At 42.9% G+C, this 23,946-nt stretch overlaps 1 protein-coding gene across 2 annotated transcripts in view; it reads left to right on the forward strand.

Moving 5' to 3' along the window:
- The window catches only part of prkcha (protein kinase C, eta, a), a 55,095-nt gene that overhangs the window by 28,444 nt on the left and 2,705 nt on the right, over positions 1–23,946 (forward strand). For both annotated transcript variants that reach the window (XM_014210725.3, XM_045723509.2), the window contains 3 exons: positions 6,642–6,796; positions 14,610–14,748; positions 15,364–15,552. In XM_014210725.3, the coding sequence (XP_014066200.1) occupies positions 6,642–6,796; positions 14,610–14,748; positions 15,364–15,552 (483 nt within the window). The remainder of the gene's footprint in view (positions 1–6,641; positions 6,797–14,609; positions 14,749–15,363; positions 15,553–23,946) is intronic.

Below are 23,946 nucleotides of genomic sequence, written 5' to 3' on the forward strand. Positions count from 1 at the left end.
ACAGGAATATGTTTGGGGATTCCTCCGATGACATTGAGGAGTACACAAGTCACTGGCTTCATCAATAAGTGCATTCAAGGAGTGGGACTCTAAACCGGAAGCTTATAAGAAATCCAGCTATGCCCTCCGAAGAACCTTCAAACAGGCAAAGCATCAATACAGGACTAAGATCAAATCATACTGACACTCGTCAGATGTGGCAGGGCTTGCAAACCATTACAGACTACAAAGGGAAGCACAGCCCAGTGACATGAGCCGACCAGACGAGCTAAACTACTTCTATGCTCTCTTCGTGGCAAATAACACTGAAACATGCATGAGAGCACCAGCTGTTCCGGAAGACTGCGTGATCACGCTCTCCGCAGCCGATGTGAGTAAGACCTTTAAACAGGTCTACATTCACAAGGCCACAGGGCCAGACAGATTACCAGGACGTGTACTGCGAGCATGCGCTGACTAACTGGCAAGTGTCTTCACTGACATTTTCAACCTCTCCCTGTCCGACTCTGTAATAGCAACATGTTTTAAGCAGACAACCATAGTGCCTGTACCCAAGAACGCCAAGGTGACCTGCCTAAATGACTACCGACCCGAAGCACTCACGTCTGTAGCCATGAAGTGCTTTGAAAGGCATGTCATTGCTCACATCAACACCATTGTCCCAGAAACCCGAGACCCACTCCAATTTGCATACCGCCCCAACAGATCCACAGATGATGCAATCTATATCGCACTCTGCACTGCCCTTTCCCACAAGGACAAAAGGAACACCGATGTGAGAATGCTATTCATTGACTATAGCTCAGCATTCAACACCGTTGTGCCCTCAATGCTCATCAATAAGCCAAGGATCCTGGGACTAAACACCTTCCTCTGCAACTGGATCCAGGACTTCCTGACGGGCCGCCCCAGGTGGTAAGGGTAGGTAACAACACATCCGCCACGCTGATCCTCAACACAGGGGCCCCTTAGGGGTGCGTGCTCAGTCCCCTCCTGTACTCCCTGTTCATTAATGACTACACGGCCAGGCACGACTCCAATACCATCATCAAGTTTGCTGATGACACAACAGTGGTAGGCCTGATAACCGGGAAGACAGCCTATAGGGAGGAGGTCAGAGACCTGGCCGTGTGGTGCCAGGACAACAACCTCTCCCTCAACGTGATCAAGACAAAGGAGATGATTGTGGACTACAGGAAAAAGAGGACCGAGCACGCCCCCATTCTCATCGATGGGGCTGCATTGGAGCAGGTTGAGAGCTTCAAGTTCCTTGGTGTCCACATCACCAACAAACTAACATGGTCCAAGCACACCAAGACAGTCGTGTGAGGAGGACACGACAAAACCTATTCGCCATCAGGAGTCTGAAAATATTTGGCATGGGTCCTCAGATCCTCAACAGGTGCACCGTCGATAGCATCCTGACTGGTTGCATCATTGCCTGGTATGGCAACTGCTGCTCTTTAATTACTTGTTACTTTTATATATTATTCTTATCCATATTTTTTTTAACTGCATTGTCGGTTAGGGGCTCGTAAGTAATCATTTCACTGTAAGATGCATTCGGCGCATGTAACTAATAACATTTTATTTGATTTGTATTTTCCCATTGGTATCAGGGAGTCGTGGCTCTGCAGTGACAGCCACATGAATCTGCTATATGGGCTCGTGAAATTAAATGTTATTGGTCACAGATGTTAATGTGAGTATAGCGAAATGCTTGTGCTTCTAGTTCCGACAGTGCAGTACTATCTAACAAGTAATCTAACAATTCCCCAACAACTACCTAATACACACAAATCTAAAGGGGTGAATGAGAATATGTACATATAAATATATGGATGAACGATGGCCGAGCGGCATAGGCAAGGTGCAATAGATGGTATAAAATACAGAATATACATATGATATGAGTAATGTAAGATATGTAAACATCATTAAAGTGGCATTGTATAAAGTGATTAGTGATCCATTTATTAAAGTGGCCAGTGATTGGGTCTCAATGTTGGCAGCAGCCTCTCTGAGTTAGAGATTGCTGTATAGCAGTCTGATGGCCTTGAGATAGAAGCTGTTTTTCAGTTGCTCAGTCCCAGCTTTGATGCACCTGTACTGACCTCGACTTCTGGATGGTAGCGGTGTGAACAGGCAGCGGCTTGGGTGGTTATTGTCCTTGATGATCTTTTTGGCCTTCCTGTGACATCGGGTGCTGTAGGTGTCATGGAGGGCAGCTAGTTTACCCCTGGTGATGCGTTGTGCAGACCGCACCACCCTCTGGAGAGCCTTGCGGTTGAGGGCGGTGCAGTTGCCGTACCAGGCTGTGATACAGCCCGACAGGATGCTCTCGATTGTCACCCAAAACCCTGACAACTTTTACAGATGCACAAGACTCATTTCTTCAGCCTCCTATCTGTGTGGGTGGACCATTTCAGTTTGTCTGTGATGTGTACGCCGAGGAACTTAAAACTTTCCACCTTCTCCACTGCTGTCCCTTCGATGTGGATAGGGGGTTGCTCCTTCTGCTGTTTCCTGAAGTCCACGATCATCTCCTTTGTTTTGTTGACGTTGAGTGAGAGGTTGTTTTCCTGAAACCACATTCCGAGTGCCCTCACCTCCTCCCTGTAGGTTGTCTCGTCGTTGTTGGTAATCAAGCACACTACTGTTGTCTGCAAACTTGATGATTGAGTTGAAGGCGTGAATGGCCACGCAGTCGTGGGTGAACAGGGAGTACAGGAAGGGGCTGAGCATGCGCCCTTGTGGGGCCCCAGTGTTGAGGGTCAATGAAGTGGAGATGTTGTTTCCTACCTTCACCACCTGGGGGCGGCCCATCAAAATCCAGGACCCAATTGCACAGGGTGGGATTGAGACCCAGGGCCTCCCGCTTGATGATGAGCTTGGAGGGTTCTATGGGGTTGAATGCTGAGCTGTAGTCAATGAACAACTTTCTTAACAGTATTCCTCTTGTCCATTTGGGATAGGGCAGTGTGATGGCGATTGCATCGTCTGTGGACCTGTTGGGGCGGTATGCAAACTGAAATGGGTCTAGGATGGCCGGTAAGGTGGGAGTGATGTAATCCTTGACATGTCAATCAAAGCACTTCATGATGACAGAAGTGAGTGCTACGGGGCGATAGTAATTTAGTTCAGTTGTCTTTGCCTTCTTGGGTACAGGAACAATGGTGGCCATCTTGAAGCATGTGGGGACAGCAGACTGGGATAGAGAGCGACTGAATACAGTGGGGCAAAAAAGTATTTAGTCAGCCACCAATTGTGCAAGTTCTCCCACTTAAAAAGATGAGAGAGGCCTGTAATTTTCATCATAGGTACACTTCAACTATGACAGACAAAATGAGAAAAAAAATCCAGAAAATCACATTGTAGGATTTTTTATGAATTTATTTCCAAATTATGGTGGAAAATAAGTATTTGGTCAATAACAAAAGTTTCTCAATACTTTGTTATATACCCTTTGTTGGCAATGACACAGGTCAAATGTTTTCTGTAAGTCTTCACAAGGTTTTCACACACTGTTGCTGGTATTTTGGCCCATTCCTCCATGCAGATCTCCTCTAGAGCAGTGATGTTTTGGGGCTGTCGCTGGGCAACACGAACTTTCAACTCCCTCCAAAGATTTTCTATGGGGTTGAGATCTGGAGACTGGCTAGGCCACTCCAGGACCTTGAAATGCTTCTTACGAAGCCACACCTTCGTTGCCCGGGCGGTGTGTTTGGGATCATTGTCATGCTGAAAGACCCAGCCACGTTTCATCTTCAATGCCCTTGCTGATGGAAGGAGGTTTCACTCAAAATCTCACGATACATGGCCCCATTCATTCTTTCCTTTACACGGATCAGTCGTCCTGGTCCCTTTGCAGAAAAACAGCCCCGAAGCATGATGTTTCCACCCCCATGCTTCACAGTAAGTATGGTGTTCTTTGTCCTCCAAACACGACGAGTTGAGTTTTTACCAAAAAGTTATATTTTGGTTTCATCTGACCATATGACATTCTCCCAATCCTCTTCTGGATCATACAAATGCTCTCTAGCAAACTTCAGACGGGCCTGGACATGTACTGGCTTAAGCAGGGGGACACGTCTGGCACTGCAGGATTTGAGTCCCTGGCGGCGTAATGTGTTACTGATGGTAGGCTTTGTTACTTTGGTCCCAGCTCTCTGCAGGTCATTCACTAGGTCCCCCCCGTGTGGTTCTGGGATTTTTGCTCACCGTTCTTGTGATCATTTTGACCCCACGGGGTGAGATCTTGCGTGGAGCCCCAGATCGAGGGAGATTATCAGTGGTCTTGTATGTCTTCCATTTCCTAATAATTGTTCCCACAGTTGATTTCTTCAAACCAAGCTGCTTACCTATTGCAGATTCAGTCTACCCTGCCTGTTGCAGGTCTACAATTTTGTTTCTGGTGTCCTTTGACAGCTCTTTGGTCTTGGCCATAGTGGAGTTTGGAGTGCGACTGTTTGAGGTTGTGGACAGGTGTCTTTTATACTGATAACAAGTTCAAACAGGTGCCATTAATACAGGTAACGAGTGGAGGATAGAGGAGCCTCTTAAAGAAGAAGTTACAGGTCTGTGAGAGCCAGAAATCTTGCTTGTTTGTAGGTGACCAAATACTTATTTTCCACCATCATTTGCAAATAAATTCATAAAAAATCCTACAATGTGATTTTCTGGATTTTTTTTCTCATTTTGTCTGTCATAGTTGACGTGTACCTATGATGAAAATTACAGGCCTCTCATCTTTTTAAGTGGGAGAACTTGCACAATTTGTGGCTGACTAAATACTTTTTTGCCCCACTGTATGTCCATAAACACACCAGCCTGCTGGTGTGTGCATGCTCAGTGCATGCTCTGAGGACGCGGCTAGGGATGCCGTCTGGGCCAGCAGCCTTGCGAGGGTTAACACGTTTAAATGTTTTGCTCACGTCGGCCACGGAGAAGGAGAGGGGGGGGGGGGGGGGGGGGGTGCAGTCCTTGTTAGCGGTCCGCAACAGTGGCACTGTATTATCCTCAATGCGGGCAAAGAAGGGGTTTAGTCTGGAAGCGTGACGTCGGTGTCTGGGACATGGCTGGTTTTCTTTTTGTAGTCTGTGATTTCCTGTAGACCCTGCCACATACGTCTCGTGTCTGAGTCATTGAATTGCGACTCCTCTTTGTCCCTGTACCGGCATTTAGCTTGTTTGATTGCCTTGCGGAGGGAATAACTACACTGTTTATATTCAGTCATGTTCCCAGACCTCTTTCCATGGTTAAATGCGGTGGTTCACGCTTTCAGTTTTGCGCGAATGCCGCCATCCATCCGTGGTTTCTGGTTAGGGTAGGTTTTAATAGTCACAGTGGGTACAACGTCTCCAATGCACTTCCTTATATACTCACTCACCGAGTCAGCGAATGGGTCGGTGGTGTTCTCTGAGGCTGACCGGAACATATCCCAGTCCGCGTGATCAAAATAATCTTGAAGCGTGGATTCCGATTAGTCAGACCAGCGTTGAATGGTTCTAGTCACTGGTACATCCTGTTTGAGTTTCTGCCTAAAAGATGGTAGGAGCAAGATGGTGTCGTGGTCGGATTTGAGGAAGTGAGGTCGGGGGGAGGGCTTTGTATGTGTCCTGGAAGTTAGAGTAGCAGTGATCGAGTGTATTACCCCCGTGAGTACTGCAATCAATATGTTGATTGAATTTAGGTATCCTTGTTAAAATCCCCAGCTACAATAAATGCAGCCTTAGGATATATGGTTTCCAGTTTACATGAAGTTCCTTGGGGGCCGTCGTTGTGTCTGCTTGAGGGGGAATGTACACAGCTGTGACGATAACTGATGAGAATTATTTTGGGAGGTAATATGGCTGGCATTTGATTGTAAGGAATTCTAGGTAGGGTGAGCAGAAGGACTTGAGTTCCTGTATGTTGTTATGATTACACCATGAGTCGTTAATCATGAAGCATAAACCCCCGCTCTTCCCAGAGGGGTGTTTATCTCTGTTTGCGCGATGCATGGAGAAGCCCGGTGGCTGAACCGATTCCCGACAACATATCCCGAGAGAGCCATGTTTTCGTGAAACAGAGAATGTTACAATCTCTGATGTCTCTCTGGAAGGCAACCCTTGCTCAAATTTTGTCTACCTTGTAGTCAAGAGACTGGACATTGGTGAGTAGTATACTCTGGGCGATGTGCACGTCTACGGAGCCTGACCAAGAGGCCGCTCCGTATGCCTCTTCTGAGGCGCCGTTGTTTTGGGTCGGCTTTGAGCCATTGTCCTGGGTGCTGGTCCAAACAGAGGACCCGCTTCGGGTATGTCCTATTCCTGGTTGTAATGTTGGTAAGTTGATGTTGCTCTTATATACAATAGTTCTTCCCGGCTGTATGTAATAAGACTTAAGATTTCCTGGGGTAACAGTGTAAGAAATAATACATAAAAAAAACTAAATACTGCATAGTTTCCTAAGGACTTGAAGCGAGGCGACTATCTCTGTCGGCACCATTTTGTATAGTAGGGTAATAGACAAGAGTTTGACGTCACTTCCTCCTTGACATAAGGAACTTGGTATGTCCTCAGACATGTAGAGCTGTTGTGGAGAAAGTTGGGATTCGTTCTTGTGTATGTACGAAAGGAACCATTGTCCCTGTGTTGTAGGACCGCCTGTTCTTTGTGATGGAGTTTGTCAACGGCGGCGACCTCATGTTCCACATCCAGAAGTCCAGGAAGTTTGAGGAGGGCCGCGCTTGCTTCTACACTGCCGAGATCACCTCTGCACTCATGTTCCTGCACAGCAAGGGCATCATCTACAGGTCCAATATGCACACACACACACACACACACACACACACACACACACACACACACACACACACACACACACACACACACACACACACACACACATATGCTCTTATATAGACAGCTAACCTTGTCATTGAAGTGATGCCAAGGTGGCAGGTGACTGGTTCTAATCCATCTAGATTAGTGTGTGTGTGTGTGGTCTTTTTACAGGGTGATGGCCAACACAACGGTCTCTCTGCCAAACCTCATGTTGATAAAGGTGTCAGCAGCATGTGAGCGGCTACGCTAAATGTTGAGTTTATATTTAGATAGCCCTCCATGTCAGCGCCACATAGTATGACTGCTAGATTGATGTGACGAGCTAACGTCTTTTCCTGGAAATACCCTAACCCTAGTACACCAGGTCTTGCTCTATAACAGTACTATAGACCTTGTGGTGACTTCTCAACATATAGTCCCAGATGTAACCCAAGTGTATTATGTAACCTAATCACCTTCTTGTCTTAGCTACTGTATCTCTTTCTCGTGAGCTTTCACCTCGAGGAAAAGGGCTCATTATCAGCCTATCAGGGGCATTAAAATGGAGCAACAAAAGTATTTTGCAAAAGTGCTTTAACCTCGATTTTAGACCATTAATATTATCTTAAATCAAAGACCAGTGCTAATAGTACCCTATGTCAACATGTTACAGACCACAAGGTCCCCTCCTTGACTAGTCCTTAATCTCTTTAGGTTTGCTTACTGTGCTGTTAGTCATTCTTACATAGTTGAAGTCCAGAACCACACAGAAATTAACTAACCACTAATATGTAAATGGTTTGGGTCAGTAAGTCACCAACTATTCCCTCTACTAGTACTTCCCGCTCCCTGTACTATAGGGAAGCACTTGGTTCCTCTCTCTACGGCTGCAGCTGTTTCCCAATCACCAGTTGGAGATGTGATTCACAGCAGATCAAGTCAGCATGCGGCAGACATTCAGAGTGCACTGAGATGTTTCCAGCATGGCAGTTTGACCCCAAGGTCATGAACACACTGTGACTATGACCTACATCTCATAGACAAAGGTCTAATATCTCTAATATCTAAGTTAGATTCACTGCCCAGCCGTGCCTTTCACAGGAAGTGATGAAGAGGAATTAAGTGGATGAGGTAGAGACTGAGGTTGGAGTAGAGAGTAAACAACAACTGAGATAAACCAGAGGACAGGAAGCAGGCAGGGTTTGTGATTAAGTGGAGGGTAATTCTCATAGTAAAACGGTGTCATTGGACTCGAGCCTGAAAACCCCACCACCCACTGGTCACAAACTGTTTGAATCAACGTTGTTTCAACCTAATTTGTCAACGTATTGTGACATGGAATCTATGTGGAAAATACATTGGATTTGAAAAAGTAATCAACTGTTTTGAGGGTTAAATTTCAACCACAGGATTATGTCGTCATTGTAACCAATTTCCAACATAAACAAACCTGGTATGAAATATGTTGAATTTGAAACATCAGATCTTCAACTTTATATCCACTACATACCATCACCTCCTACTGGAGAGTTGATCTACAGGTATTCATTTGGTCTCCCATCCAGGGTTTTAACCAGGCCCAGTTTAGCTTTTATATTTGTCACTGACTACTACCAATGTGCTATTGTTAGAATTATTATTGAGAGCTCTTAATAACTAAATATATTCACTGCTATCAAAGTCATTCCAAAACGTAGGTCTAACAGAGCAAATTGAAATGTAACTGTACTTGTATAAGTCATATCATCAATATGTAGGCCTATATAGTATTTGCAAAGTCATCACCAGCTATTATTTCCATTCAATCCAGGGTTCAACAAAAATTTGACAATACATATAGGCCTAGGGTTTCAAGCTTTGGTTGATTTCAAATGTAATCTTAAAGTTAATAATTAGGACTAAGTCAAGTCATACTTTTATTTAAACTGCATTTAAAATTGATTTAGTTCTGTTCATTAACTTGTTTGAGATGGCGACATAAATCCAACATATCCAGTTTGTCTACAAATTAATAATTTATATAGAATTTTTGTTGGTTGTCAACGCAATCAAATATCAACATTTTGAAGGGGATAGTTTCATCAGTACCTTTGACTTAGCCTGGCTTTAATTCCAGTTTGTCTACAAATTAATAATTGGTATGTTGGATTCACGTCTCCATCTCAACCAAGAATCAAAGTTAAAAAATATGACTAAATCACACTTTATTTAAAGTGTATTTAAAGTTTGATTTGATTTAGTCCTATTCTTTAACTTAGATTTGTGGTTGAGATGGAGATGTGAATCCAACACATCAATTATTAACTTGAAGATTACATTTAAAGTCAACCAAAGCTTGAAACCATAGGTCTATATGTACAGTTGGAGTTGGAGTCATTAAAACTAGTTTTTCAACCACTCCACACATTTCTTGTTAACAAACTATAGTTTTGGCAAGTCGGTTAGGACATCTACTTTGTGCATGACACAAGTCATTTTTCCAACAATTGTTTACAGACAGATTATTTCACTTATAATTCACTGTATCACAATTCCAGTGGGTCAGAAGTTTACATACACTAAGTTGACTGTGCCTTTAAACAGCTTGGAAAATTGCAGAAAATTATGTCATGGCTTTAGAAGCTTCTGATAGGCTAATTGACATCATTTGAGTCAATTGGAGGTGTACCTGTGGATGTATTTCAAGGCCTACCTTCAAACGCAGTGCCTCTTTGCTTGACATCATGGGGGTAAAAAATTCAAAATCAGCCTAGACCTCCACAAGTCTGGTTCATCCTTGGGAGCAATTTCCAAATGCCTGAAGGTACCATGTTCATCTGTACAAACAATAGTACGGAAGTATAAACACCATGGGACCACGCAGCCATCATACTGCTCAGGAAGGAGACGTGTTCTGTCTCCTAGAGATGAACGTACTTTGGTGTGAAAAGTGCAAATCAACAGCAAAGGACCTTGTGAAGATGCTGGAGGAAACGGGTACAAAAGTACCTACATCCACAGTAAACCAAGTCCTATATCGACATAACCTGAAAGGCCACTCAGCAAGGAAGAAGCCACTGCTCCAAAACTCCATTAAAAAAGCCAGACTACGGTTTGCAACTGCACATGGGGACAAAGATCGTACTTTTTGGAGAAATGTCCTCTGGTCTGATGAAACAAAAATCGAACTGTTTGGCCATAATTATCATCATTATGTTTGGAGGAAAAAAGGGGAGGCTTGCAAGCCGAAGAACACTATCCCAACCGTGAAGCACAGGGGTGGCAGCATCATGTTGTGGGGATACTTTGCTGCAGGAGGGTCTGGTGCACTTCACAAAATAGATGGCATCATGAGAAGGAAAATGATGTGGATATATTGAAGCAACATCTCAAGACATCAGTCAGGAAGTTAACCTCTCTGGGCGAGGTGGGACGTTTGTGTCCCACCCTAGTCAACAGTCAGTGGTATCCCGTGGCGCGATATTCAAATACCTTAGAAATGCTATTACTTCAATTTCTCAAACATATGACTATTTTACACCATTTTAAAGACAAGACTCTCGTTAATCTAACCACACTGTCCGATTTCAAAAAGGCTTTACAACGAAAGCAAAACATTAGATTATGTCAGCAGAGTACCCAGCCAGAAATAATCAGATACCCATTTTTCAAGCTAGCATATAATGTCACAAAAACCAAAACCACAGCTAAATGCAGCACTAACCTTTGATGATCTTCATCAGATGACACACCTAGGACATTATGTTATACAATACATGCATGTTTTGTTCAATCAAGTTCATATTTATATAAAAAAACAACTTTTTACATTAGCATGTGACTAGCATGTGACTAGCATTCCCACCAAACACTTCCGGTGAATTTACTAAATTACTCACGATAAACGTTCACAAAAAACATAATTATTTTAAGAATTATAGATACAGAACTCCTTTATGCAATCGCGGTGTCCGATTTTAAAATAGCTTTTCGGTGAAAGCACACTTTGCAATATTCTGAGTAGATAGCCCGGCCATCACAGGCTAGCTATTTTGACACCCACCAAGTTTGGTACTCACCAAACTCAGATTTACTATAAGAAAAATTGGATTACCTTTGCTGTTCTTCGTCAGAATGCACTCCCAGGACTTCTACTTAAACAACAAATGTTGGTTTGGTTCCAAATAATCCATAGTTATATCCAAATAGCGGCGTTTTGTTCGTGCGTTCAAGACACTATCCGAAGGGTGACGCGCCCTGCGCGTTTCGTGACAAAAGAATTCAAAATATTCCATTACCGTACTTCGAAGCATGTCAAACGCTGTTTAAAATCAATTTTTATGCGATTTGTCTCGTAAAATAGCGATAATATTCCAACCGGGAGTCGTTGTTTTCGTTCAAAGACTGAAAATGTAAACATGGAGTCGTCTCGTGCACGGCCACACCCGTCTCATTGTTCTCAGACCGACCACTTACCAAATGCGCTACTGTTTTTCAGCCATGGCCTGCAAAGTCATCATTCAACATTCTGGTGCCTTCTGAGAGCCTATGGGAGCATTAGAAAATGTCACGTTACAGCAGAGATCCTTTGTTTTGGATAGAGATAACAAAGAAGGCCAAGAAATGGTCAGAGAGGGCGCTTCCTGTTTGGAATCTTCTCAGGTTTTGGCCTGCCAAATGAGTTCTATTATACACACAGACACCATTCAAACAGTTTTAGAAACTTTAGGGTGTTTTCTATCCAAATCAAACTATTTTATGCATACTCCTTGTTCACCCACGACTGCGTGGCCATTCACGCCTTCAACTCAATCAAAGTTTGCAGACAACAGGAGTGTGCTTGATTACCAACAACGATGAGACAACCTACAGGGAGGAGGTGAGGGCACTCAGAGTGTGGTTTCGGGAAAACAACCTCTCACTCAACGTCAACAAAACAAAGGAGATGATCGTGGACTTCAGGAAACAGCAGAAGGAGCAACCCCCTATCCACAGTGAAGGGACAGCGGTGGAGAAGGTGGAAAGTTCCTCGGCGTACACATCACGGACAAACTGAAATGGTCCACCCACACAGATAGTATGGTGAAGAAGGCGCAACAGCACCTCTTCAACCTCAGGAGGCTGAAGAAATGTCTTGTCTTGAGGCCCTAGGTCTCAACCCCGCCCTGTGCAATTGGGTCGTGGGCTTCCTGACGGGCCGCACCCAGGTGGTGAAGGTAGGAAACAACATTTCCACTTCGCTGATCCTCAACACTGGGGCCCCACAAGGGTGTGTGCTCAGACCCCTCCTGTACTCCCTGTTCACTCATGACTGTGTGGCCATGCACGCCTCCAACTCAATCATCAAGTTTGCAGACGACACAACAGTAGTAGGCTTGATTACCAACAACGACAAGACAGCATACAGAGAGGAGGTGAGGGCTTTCGGAGTGTGGTGTCAGGAAAACAACCTCATTCAACGTCAACAAAACAAAGATGATGATCTTGGACTTCAGGAGACAGCAGAGGGAGCACCCCCGTTTCCACATCGACGGGACAGCAGTGGAGAAGGTGGAAAGTTTTAAGTTCTTCGGTGTACATATCACTGACAAACTGAAATGGTCCACCCACACAGACAGTGTGGTGAAGGCGGCACAACAGCGCCTTTTCAACCTCAGGAGGCTGAAGAAATATCTTGTCACCTAAAACCCTCACAAACTTTTACAGATGCACAATTGAGAGCATCCTGTCGGGCTGTATCACAGCCTGGTACGGCAACTGCACCGCCCAGGCTCTCCAGAGGGTGGTGCGGTCTGCACAACGCATCACCGGGGGCAAACTACCTGCCCTCCAGGACACCTACAGCAACCGAAGTCACAGAATGGCCAAAAAGATCAAGGACATCAACCACCCGAGCCGCTGCCTGTTCACCCCGCTACCATCCAGAAGGCGAGGTCAGTACAGGTGAATCAAAGCTGGGACCGAGAATCTGTTTTTCAGTCTCTAACTCAAGGCCATCAGACTGTTAAACAGCCATCACTAACACAGAGAGGCTGCTGCCTACATAGACTTGAAATCATTGGCCACTTTAATAAATGGATCACTAGTCACTTTAATAATGCCACTTTAATAACATATCTTGCATTACTCATCTCATATGTATAAACTGTATCTTATACCATCTGTTGCATCTATTGATTCTTGCCTATGTCATTGCTCATCCATGTATTTATATGTATATATTCTTATCCCATTTCTTTACTTAGATTTGTGTGTATTACTGTAGGTAGTTGTGAAATTGTTAGATATTGCTGCACTGTCGGAACTGGAAGCACAAGCATTTCGCTACACTCGCAATAACATCTGCTAAACATGTGTATGTGACCAATAAAATTTGATTTTATTTGATATGCCACACCTGTCAGGTGGATGGATTATCTTGGCAAAGGAGACATTCTCACTAACAGGGATGTAAACAAATTTGTGCACAATATGAGAGAAATAAGCTTTTTGTGCATATGGAACATTTCTGTGATCTTTTATTTCAGCTCATTAAACATGGGACCAACACTTTACATGTTGTGTTTATACTTTTGTACAGTATAGAATCACAAGCTTGATGTAGTAAATGCGTGCAAGGAGTATGGGACCAAATATTAAACTTTAGACTGCTTTATTTCTACAAATCTTTTTTTGCCCTGTGTTTGTTTTGCAGTGAGCCAGAGGCACCATGAGGAACTGAGTCAGTCACGTTTACAGTCAGTCAGGACAGGAATCACCAGATTAATCCAACCACACTATACTTCCATTAACGTGTGTCTGTGTGGCTTCACTCTATTTCTTTCTCCCTCTCTCTCTCCCTCCCTCCCTCTCACACATATACACACACGACCTACACATGAAGTCATTACCTCACCTTTACCTGCAGACTCGGCCTTGCCCGTCTAACACCTTGGTGTCACCTGATCTCAGATTAGCGCTATTGGCTGGATTAATCTGTCTCTCAGATAGCCAAGGCTCCAACGGCCTTAGTGGGGAGGAGGAGGGGCCTCCAATAGAGATGGAGACCGAGACCAGACAATTTATTGTCATGGGGGAAGATTCATTACAGCACAGAAAAAAAGAAAAAAAAATGTATGAAATGAAATGTATGCATTCACTACTATAAGTCACTCTGGATAAGAGCGTCTGCTAAATGACTTAAATGTAAATTATGAAGGAAATTACCAATGACTCTGCTCTGCTCCTACCTTATTGCTTCTCGTGGTTTCAAAAATATTGCTTCTCCTCGTTACAGTGCTAATTCAAAGACGCTAGACAAACTTCAAAGATACCAGAGCGACAAGAGCCCAACGCCAATACATTTTGTTAATGTCTGTGTTTGAAGTTCTCCACATTTTTTGGGGGACAGGTCAATATTGACACTGCAGCCCAGCCATTCCCCTTCTCATCCCCCTTCCCCATTAGGCTCTGTCGTATGACTGTGACAGACTCCTCTCTGCTGTCAGTCATTGGTCAGTATCCTGGCCAACAGTAGCTCTCTGTTCAGTTCTCCTCTGTGTCTCCTGGTCCTACAGTTGGTCACTGTCTTCATGTGGTCTAAGTCACCATATTCTCTCACCTCACAGACATATTTTAGCAAAAACTCTCGAAGGGGTTAGACTAGGATAGTTTAGCAGTCACAAAATTAAATATAGCAGTATTTGCTGACTCAGTGGTAATGGGGAACATACTGGAAATACTCAAGTAATAGTTGAATAGTTTCCCCAAAAAATTGAAGTACAGATGTATGCGTTTAGGAGTCTACAGGTCTGGAGATGTCTGTAATGAGGTTATGTTTTCCAGGGATCTTAAACTGGACAATGTGCTCCTTGATAAGGATGGACACTGTAAGCTGGCTGATTTTGGCATGTGCAAGGAGGGCATGTTTGAAGGTGTGACCACGGGCACCTTCTGTGGGACTCCTGACTACATCGCCCCAGAGGTCAGTTTACCCCCCCCCTCCACTCATATACCCCTTCCTCTGCTCTAAGATTGCATTCTTTACACCAATGGGAATCATTAAGTATCGGTCTCCCATCGTTCTTTCGAAGGTCATTGGAGTTCACATTATTTAGGAGATAAGTCACCCCACCACTCTGAAAACCCAGTACTGTTAACACTGGTCCTCTAGTCCAGTCTCCCTGGTGGTTAGCAGCTAGGTAACACACCTGTGTTGGGTTGGCCACCTGAAACCATTTCAGTTCTGTCAGGAGAGCCCCATCTGCCTCTCACAGGCTCTGTTTCCCAACACTCTTTAAATCCCCACCACAAAATGCACCAACAAAGGGGTCCTTGGTTAAGAATTAGTGAGTTTATGAATGTGGAGTGTGCATGTGTTTGTACGTAAAGCATTTAGTCTGATTTTGATGAATGGCTTCATTGCCATCCCCAACACTCAGTCCGTAATGTGTATCCCAGTGAAGAGCAGCTAAACCCAAGGAACTGTCTTGGCTCTGGAGTTTGGTGTTACATTTAGTAAAACTCCAGGTGATGTACTTTAGAAGGTCTCTACTATGGTGTGTAATGTTGTTAAATGTCATGTGTTTTGGGTACCCAGATTCTTCAGGAGATGCTGTATGGGCCGTCTGTGGACTGGTGGGCTCTCGGGGTGCTGCTCTACGAGATGCTGTCTGGCCACGCCCCCTTCGAGGCAGAGAACGAGGACGACCTGTTTGAGTCCATCCTGAATGAGGAGATTATCTATGCATCCTGGCTGAGTGCTGATGCAGTCAATATCCTGAAAGCTGTAAGTCCATCCTAAAAAAAACTAAATATAAAAATTTAAAAAATCCATCCTAAATGCGGAGCTCATCTATCTGTCCTGAATGACCACAGTTAATCATGTCAATAACACTCAATGCTTCTCATGTTACATAAGCCTTTATATTGTTTACATGAGAGAATATACAGTGGAGTCTGAAATTATTGACACACCTAAAGATTTGTATAAATAAAGTAGTCAACAGTTTAGGATTTGGTCCCATATTCCTAGCACGCAATGACTACATTAAGTTTGGGACCAGACAAACTTGTTAGGGAGCCAAGCCCAGCCAATGAGAATTCGGTTTTCCCCACAAGGGCTTTATTACAGACAGAAATAATTCTCAGTTTCATCAGCTGTCTGGGTGGCTGGTCTCAGACGATCCTGTTGTTGGAGGCGGCTTATGGCAGAGAAATTAACATTCAAATCTCTGGCTACAGCTCTGGTGGACATTCCTACAGTCAGCATGCCAATTGCACGCTCCCTCAACTTGAGATGTCTGTGGCATTGTGATGTGTGACAAAACTGCACATTTTAGAGTGGCCTTGTATTGTCCCCAGCACAAGGTGCACCTGTGTAATGAGCATGCTGTTTAATCAGCTTCTTGATATGCCACACCTGTCAGGTGGATGGATTGTATTGGCAAAAGAGAAATGCTCACTGACAGGGACGTAAACAAATTTGTGCACAAAATGAGAGAAATAAGGTTTTTGTGCAGATGGAACATTTCTGGGATCTTTTATTTCAGCTAATTAAACATGGGACCAACACTTTACATGTTGTGTTTATATTTTTGTTCGGTATAGAACCACAAGCTTCATGTAGTCAATGTGTGCTAGGAATATGGGACCAAATACTTTACTTTAGACTACTTTATTTCTACAAATCTTTAGGGGTGTCAATAATTTTGACCCCTACCTTTTTGAAAAGAAAAAATATTACCTGTTAAACAAAATCTATTTCTCTCAGCAATTGTATTAGTATGAATAAATAGAAAAAGTCCCCCTTTTTTGTTGCATAGCTCAGATTTGAATTATTGTACACAGTCATTATTGCTCATGTTTATCAGGAAGGTGTCAATCATTTCGGGCCCCACTCTGTCAGAGTACATTTTGTCTCTGAACCAAAGGGCAAGAAAATCAATCTATGCACAGTTGTGTATTTAGAGCTTTGTGAGGAAAAAAATTATAAGTCCAATTAGCCTACCACCAGCGGTTTGCATAATAGGATATCAACATTATAGACCACCGTGTAGAGAGAAGCAGTAGCAACAATTCCATGCAAACAGAACTGGCACCCAGACATTTGTTGCCACAAATGATCCCAGGGTTGAAAAATAATATAAGCTCTCAGATTGGAGACTGATTTTTGGTCAGCGCATCGGGGTGAATAATAAATAATCTGGGTCCTAGTGTGTATGACTGTACCCTCACAATGCTCCCTCTGTCTTACATAACTATATTAAGGCACAGTCCACTACCCCACCACTGTAAATAACGCTGCCTCCTCCCCTCTGCTCCTTCGCCCCTCCTCCTCTACAGTGTTATTATCCAAACATGCCCTGGCCTCAGCCACTGATTTTGCTCCTAGCGACACATCATGTTATGTAAAGGCTAGCTCGTGTCATCATATCCAGAGGCTTTCAACAGTTGAGTGGATTTAACTCGCTGCTTTATTTATACTGAAAGCTGCTCGCTCACCAGGGTTCTACTTCCTGCAAGCAACGTCCCGTGTGTTTGAGCCCTGGGACTGGTTATTCAAACAGAGAGCGCACATTGTTTGGTGTTTGACAGTTGAGATGCTGAGGTGAACATTATCCCACCTCATATTTGACTGGAACATAAGAGCGGGGAAAATGTCCTATTTCCTATTTCCTGTGTCCTATTTCTTTGCATGTCTCTTTATCTGATATAGTAGGCTTGTTGTCTGTCCGCAGAGTTTAGTTCTCAGGCCTGGCAGAGTGGATGGCACAGGCCCGGTGTAGCCAGTGGAAAATATGATAGACTCAAATAGGATTTCACAATTTCCATTTTGTGGTCAGTTGAGGAGGAGGGAATTACATAGTTCATGATGGGACAGAGAGAAATGCACTGACTGACCAATTTCCTCTGCTCCTCTACTCTTCTCTCCTGGCCTTGTCTTGTCTTCTTGTCTCCCTTTCTATACATCAGCTCTACTTTCTCCTCTACTTGTTAACTGTTTTGTTATAAAAAAACAAAACGGATAGAAAATATGCAATGGTGTTTAAGAGTGTGGCTTAGATTAAATCACAGTTTAATTGTGGTCTGGTCTCAAAGCAAAGTGTATTGGTTGCGTACACAGATTTGTAGATGTGTACGCAATGCTTGTGTTTCTAGCTTCGGCAGTGCAGTAATAGCAACAAAAAAATTCACACATAATCCAGAAAAATAAAAATATCAAGTTTTATATAGGATGAGCCGTGACTAGACTACAGTATATACATATAAAGTGGGTGAAACAGTATCCTGAACATTATTAAAGTGACCAGTGTTCAGTTAATCTATATACACAGGGCAGCAGTCTCTGAGGTACTGGGCAGAGGCCAGCTAGTGGTGACTGTTTAACAGTTTGATGGCCTGGATATAGAAGCTGTTTCTCAGTCTCTCGGTCCCATCTTTGATGCACATGTACTGTCTCTGACTTCTAGATGGTAGCGGGGTGAACAGGCCATGGCTCGGGTGGCTGAGGTCCTTAATGATTTTCTTGGCCTTCCTGTGACATTAGGTGCTACAGATGTCCTGAAGGGCAGGCAGTGTGCCACCGGTGATGCGTTGGGCTGACTGCACCACTCTCTGGAGAGCCCTGTGGTTGCGGACGGTGCAATTGCCGTACCAGCCGGTGATGCAGCCTGACAGGATGCTCTCAATGGTGCATCTGTGGAAGTTCGTGAAGGTCCTAGGGGCCAAGCCAAGTTTATTCAGCCTCCTGAGGTTGACGAGGCGCAGTTGCGTTTTCTTCACCATTCTGTCTGTGTGAATGGACCGTTTTTCAGGTTGTCAGTGATGTGCACACCGAGGAACTTGAAGCACCACTGCCAGGGCTCTAATCTCCTCCCTGTAGGCTGTCTCATCGTTGTTGGTAATCAGGCCTACCACTGTTGGGTTGTGAGCAAACTTTATGATTGAGTTGGAGACGTGCGTGGCCAAGCAGTCATGGGTGAACAGGGAGTACCGGAGGGGGCTAAGCACACACACTTGTGAGGCCGGTGTTGAGGATCAGTGTGGCAGAGGTGTTGTTGCCTACCTTCACCACTTGGGGTCAACCCACCAGGACCCAGTTGCATGGGGAGGAGTTCAGACCCAGGGCTCTGAGCTTAGTCATGAGCTTAGAGGGCACTATGGAGTTGAAAGCAATGAACAACATTCTTACATACAATACCAGTCAAAAGTTTGGACACACCTGCTGATTCCAGGGTTTTTCTTTATTTGTACTATTTTTGACATTGTAGAATAATAGTGAAGACATCAAAACTATGAAATACCACATATGGAATCATGTAGTAACCAAAAAAGTGTTAACCTGTTATGGATAGGGGGCAGTATTTTCACAGCCGGATAAAAAACGTACCCAATTTAATCTGATTATTACTCCTGCCCAGAAACTAGAATATGCATATAATTATTAGCTTTGGATAGAAAACACTCCAAAGTTTCTAAAACTGTTTGAATGGTGTCTGTGAGTATAACAGAACTCATTTGGCAGGCCAAAACCTGAGAAGATTCTGTACAGGAAGTACCCTATCTGACCATTTCTTGGCCTTCTTTGCCATCTCTATCCATTACAGAGGATCTCTGCTGTTACGTGACACTTCCTACGGCTCACATGGGCTCTCAGAAGGCGGCAAAAAGCTGAATCGTGGCTTTGCAGGCTCTGGTTGAAACAAAGTAGCGCGTTTGGGTAGTGGCTGGTTACAGTACTGTGAGACTCAGGCGCGTGCCCGCGTCGACCGAATGCTTTGTTTTCTTTCCTCTGTTTACCTAAACGCAGATTCCCGGTCGGAATATTATCGCTTTTTTACGAGAAAAATGGCATAAAAATTGATTTTAAACAGCGGTTGACATGCTTCGAAGTACGGTAATGGAATATTTAGAAATCTTTTGTCACGAATTGCGCCATGCTCGTGACCCTTATTTACACTTCGGATAGTGTCTAGAACGCACGAACAAAACGCCGCTATTTGGATATAACTATGGATTATTTTGGACCAAACCAACATTTGTTATTGAAGTAGCAGTCCTGGGAGTGCATTCTGACGAAGACAACAAAGGTAATCAAACTTTTGTAATAGTAAATCGGAGTTTGGTCAGGGCTAAACTTGGTCGGTGTCTAAATGGCTAGCCGTGATGGCTGGGCTATCTACTGAGAATATTGCAAAATGTGCTTTCACCGAAAAGCTATTTTAAAATCGGACATATCGAGTGCATAGAGGAGTTCTGTATCTATAATTCTTAAAATAATTATGTTTTTTGTGAACGTTTATCGTGAGTAATTTAGTAAATTCACCGGATGTTTGCGGGGGGTATGCTAGTTCTGAACGTCACATGCTAATGTAAAAAATATGAACTTGATTGAACAAAACATGCATGCATTGTATAACATAATGTCCTAGGGTTGTCATCTGATGAAGATCATCAAAGGTTAGTGCTGCATTTAGCTGTGGTTTTGTTTTTTGTGACATTATATGCTAGCTTGAAAAATGGGTGTCTGATTATTTCTGGCTGGGTACTCTGCTGACATAATCTAATGTTTTGCTTTCGCTGTAAAGCCTTTTTGAAATCGGACAGTGTGGTTAGATTAACGAGAGTCTTGTCTTTAAAATGCTGTAAAATAGTCATATGTTTGAAAAATTTAAGTTTTCGGATTTTAGAGGAGTTTGTATTTCGTGCCACGCCCATCATTGGATATTGGAGCAGGTGTTCCGCTAGCGGAACGTCTAGATGTAAGAGGTTAAACAAATCAAAATGTATTTTAGATTCTTCAAAGTAGCCACCCTTTGCCTTGATGGCAGCTTTGCAAACTCTTGGCATTCTCTCAACCAGATTCATGGGGTAGTCACCTGGAATGCATTTCAATGAACAGGTGTGCCTTGTTAAAAGTTAATTTGTAGAATTTCTTTCCTTCTTAATGCGTTTGAGCTTATCAGTTGTGTTGTTACAAAGTAGGGGTAGTATACAGAAGATGGCCCTATTTGGTAAAAGACCAAGTCTGTATTATGGCAAGAACAATGTAGAAAATAGTCAAAATAAAGAAAAACCTTCAATGAGTAGGTGTGTCCAAACTTTTGACTGGTACTATTTATCTTGGCCAGGTGGGATAGGGCAGTGTGCAGTGCAATGGTGATTGCGTCATTGGTGGATCTGTTGGGGCAATATGCAAATTGTAGTGAGTCTAGCGTGTCTGGTAAGGTGGAGGTAATATGGTCGTTAACTAACCTCTCAAAGCACTTCATGATGAAAAGTATTTTTTTTAAAATGTAATCATTTTTCTTCCACTTTGACATTAGATTATGTTGTGTAGATTGTTTACAAAAAAGGACTATACAATTAAATTAATTTTAATCCCACTTTAACTTCTTATGGATCAAATCCCGTTAGCGGGATCGATTTGACAACATTCGGTGAAATTGCAGAGCGCGAAATTTCAAAAAAGAAATTAGAAATATTTCACTTTCATACAAGTGCAATACACCAAATTAAAGCTTAACTTCTTGTTAATCTAGCCATCGTGTCAGATTTCAAAAAGGCTTCACGGCGAAAGCAAACCATGCGATTATCTGAGGACAGCACCCCATCAAACAAACACATGACAATCATATTTCAACCCGCTAGGCGCAACACAAAACTCAGAAATAACGATATAATTCATGCCTTACCTTTGAAGAGATTCTTCTGTTGGCACTCCAATATGTCCCATAAACATCACAAATGGTCCTTTTGTTCGATTAATTCCGTCGTTATATCTCCAAAATGTCCATTTATTTGGCGCGTTTGATTCAGAAAAACACTGGTTCCAACTCGCCCAGCATGACTACAAAATATCTAATAAGTTACCTGTAAACTTTATCCAAACATTTCAAACAACTTTCCTAATCCAACTTTAGGTATTTTAAAACGTAAATAATCGATAAAATTTAAGACGGGATAAACTGCGTTCAATAGCGGGTAAAATGAAAGTGGAGCGAGCTTCAGGTCACGCGCCCCAACCAAAACAGTCCACTTCGCTATCCACCCAGAAAGGCAATGGCTACTTCTTCATTTCTCAAAAGAAAAACATCAACCAATTTCTAAAGACTGTTGACATCTAGTGGAAGCGATAGGAACTGCAAGCATATTTCTATTAAAACGGGCTTGCCATAGAAAACCAATGGAAAACAGATTGACCTCAACAACAACAAAAAATCCCTGGATGGATTGTGCTCGGGGTTTCGCCTACTAAATCAGTTCTGTTATACTCACAGACATTATTCAAACAGTTTTAGAAACTTCAGAGTGTTTTCTATCCAATTCTACTAATAATATGCATATCCTAGCTTCTGGGCCTGAGTAGCAGGCAGTTTACTTTGCGCATGCTTTTCATCCGGACGTAAAAATACCGCCCCCTATCCCAGAGGTTTTAACACCTACAAAATTTGGAAAAAGTCAAGGTGTGTGAATACTTTGAGGGCACTGTACGTCTTGTCTGAGCCGTTAAATTGCGACTCCACTTTGTCCCTGTTCTGTCGTTTTGCCTCCGATTGCCTTACGGAGGTCGTAGCTGATCTGTTTGTACACGTCCATCGTCCCAGTCACCTTGCAATGGTTTATTGCGGTGGTTGGCGCTTTCAGTTTTGCGCGAATGCTGCCATCTATCCACGTTTTTTGGTTTGGATAAGTTCTAATCGTCACAGTGGGAACAACATCCTCTATGCACTTCCTGTCACCAAGTCAGTGTACACGTCAATACTATTCTCAGAGGCAACCTGGAACATTTCCCAGTTCGTGTGATTAAAACAATCTTGAAGCATAGATTTCGATTGTTCAGACCAACGTTGAACAGTCCTTACCACGGTAGCTTCCTATTTAAATTTCTACCTACAGGTGGGAGGAGCAGAATGGAGGTGTGATCTGATTTGCCGAAGGGAGGGCTTTTTTATGTTTAGTTTATTAAATTGACCATAAAACTTGAAAATCCAAACATGCACATTAGTAAAATCATCGAGGATAACACACAAAGTCTAGGACTTATTTCCATTGTGGTCCTCTTGAGACAAGATGGCTAGGCAAAATCCAACAGTTGCAACACAGTATGACAGCGAGATAATAAAACATAAAAACATCTATCTCATTGCAGTTACATCATAAGGTACATTCAAATGGGCACAGAAGACATCAGTTTTTTTATTTTTTTACTTAACCTCTTACATCTAGACGTTCCACTAGCGGAACACCTGCTCCAATATCCAATGATAGGCGTGGCGCGAATTACAAATTCCTCAAAAATACAAAAACTTCAATTTTTCAAACATATGACTATTTCACAGCATTTTAAAGACAAGACTCTCCTTTATCTAACCACACTGTCCGATTTCAAAAAGGCTTTACAGCGAAAGCAAAACATTAGATTATGTCAGCAGAGTACCAAGTCAGAAATAATCAGACACCCATTTTTCAAGCTAGCATATAATGTCACAAAAACCCAGAAGACAGCTAAATGCAGCACTAACCTTTGATGATCTTCATCAGATGACACACCTAGGACATTATGTTATACAATACATGCATGTTTTGTTCAATCAAGTTCATATTTATATCAAAAAAACAGCTTTTTACATTAGCATGTGACGTTCAGAACTAGCATATCCCCCGCAAAGTTCCGGGGAATTTGCTAACAATTTACTAAATTACTCACGATAAACGTTCACAAAAAGCATAACAATTATTTTAAGAATTATAGATACACAACTCCTCTATGCACTCGATATGTCCGATTTTAAAATAGCTTTTTGGTGAAAGCACATTTTGCAATATTCTAAGTACATAGCCCAGCCATCACGGCTAGCTATTTAGACACCCGGCAAGTTTAGCCTTCACCAATATCAGATTTACTATTATAAAAGTTTGATTACCTTTTGTTGTCTTCGTCAGAATGCACTCCCAGGACTGCTACTTCAATAACAAATGTTGGTTTGGTCCAAAATAATCCATCGTTATATCCGAATAGCGGCGTTTTGTTCGTGCGTCCCAGACACTATCCGAAATGGTAAATCAAGGTCGTGCGCATGGCGCAATTCGTGACAAAACATTTCTAAATATTCCATTACCGTACTTCGAAGCATGTCAACCGCTGTTTAAAATAAATGTTTATGCAATTTATCTCGTA

Source organism: Salmo salar, chromosome 09 (genome assembly GCF_965601325.2).
Source record: "Salmo salar chromosome 09, fSalSal1, whole genome shotgun sequence".
Taxonomy (NCBI): Eukaryota; Metazoa; Chordata; class Actinopteri; order Salmoniformes; family Salmonidae; genus Salmo; species Salmo salar.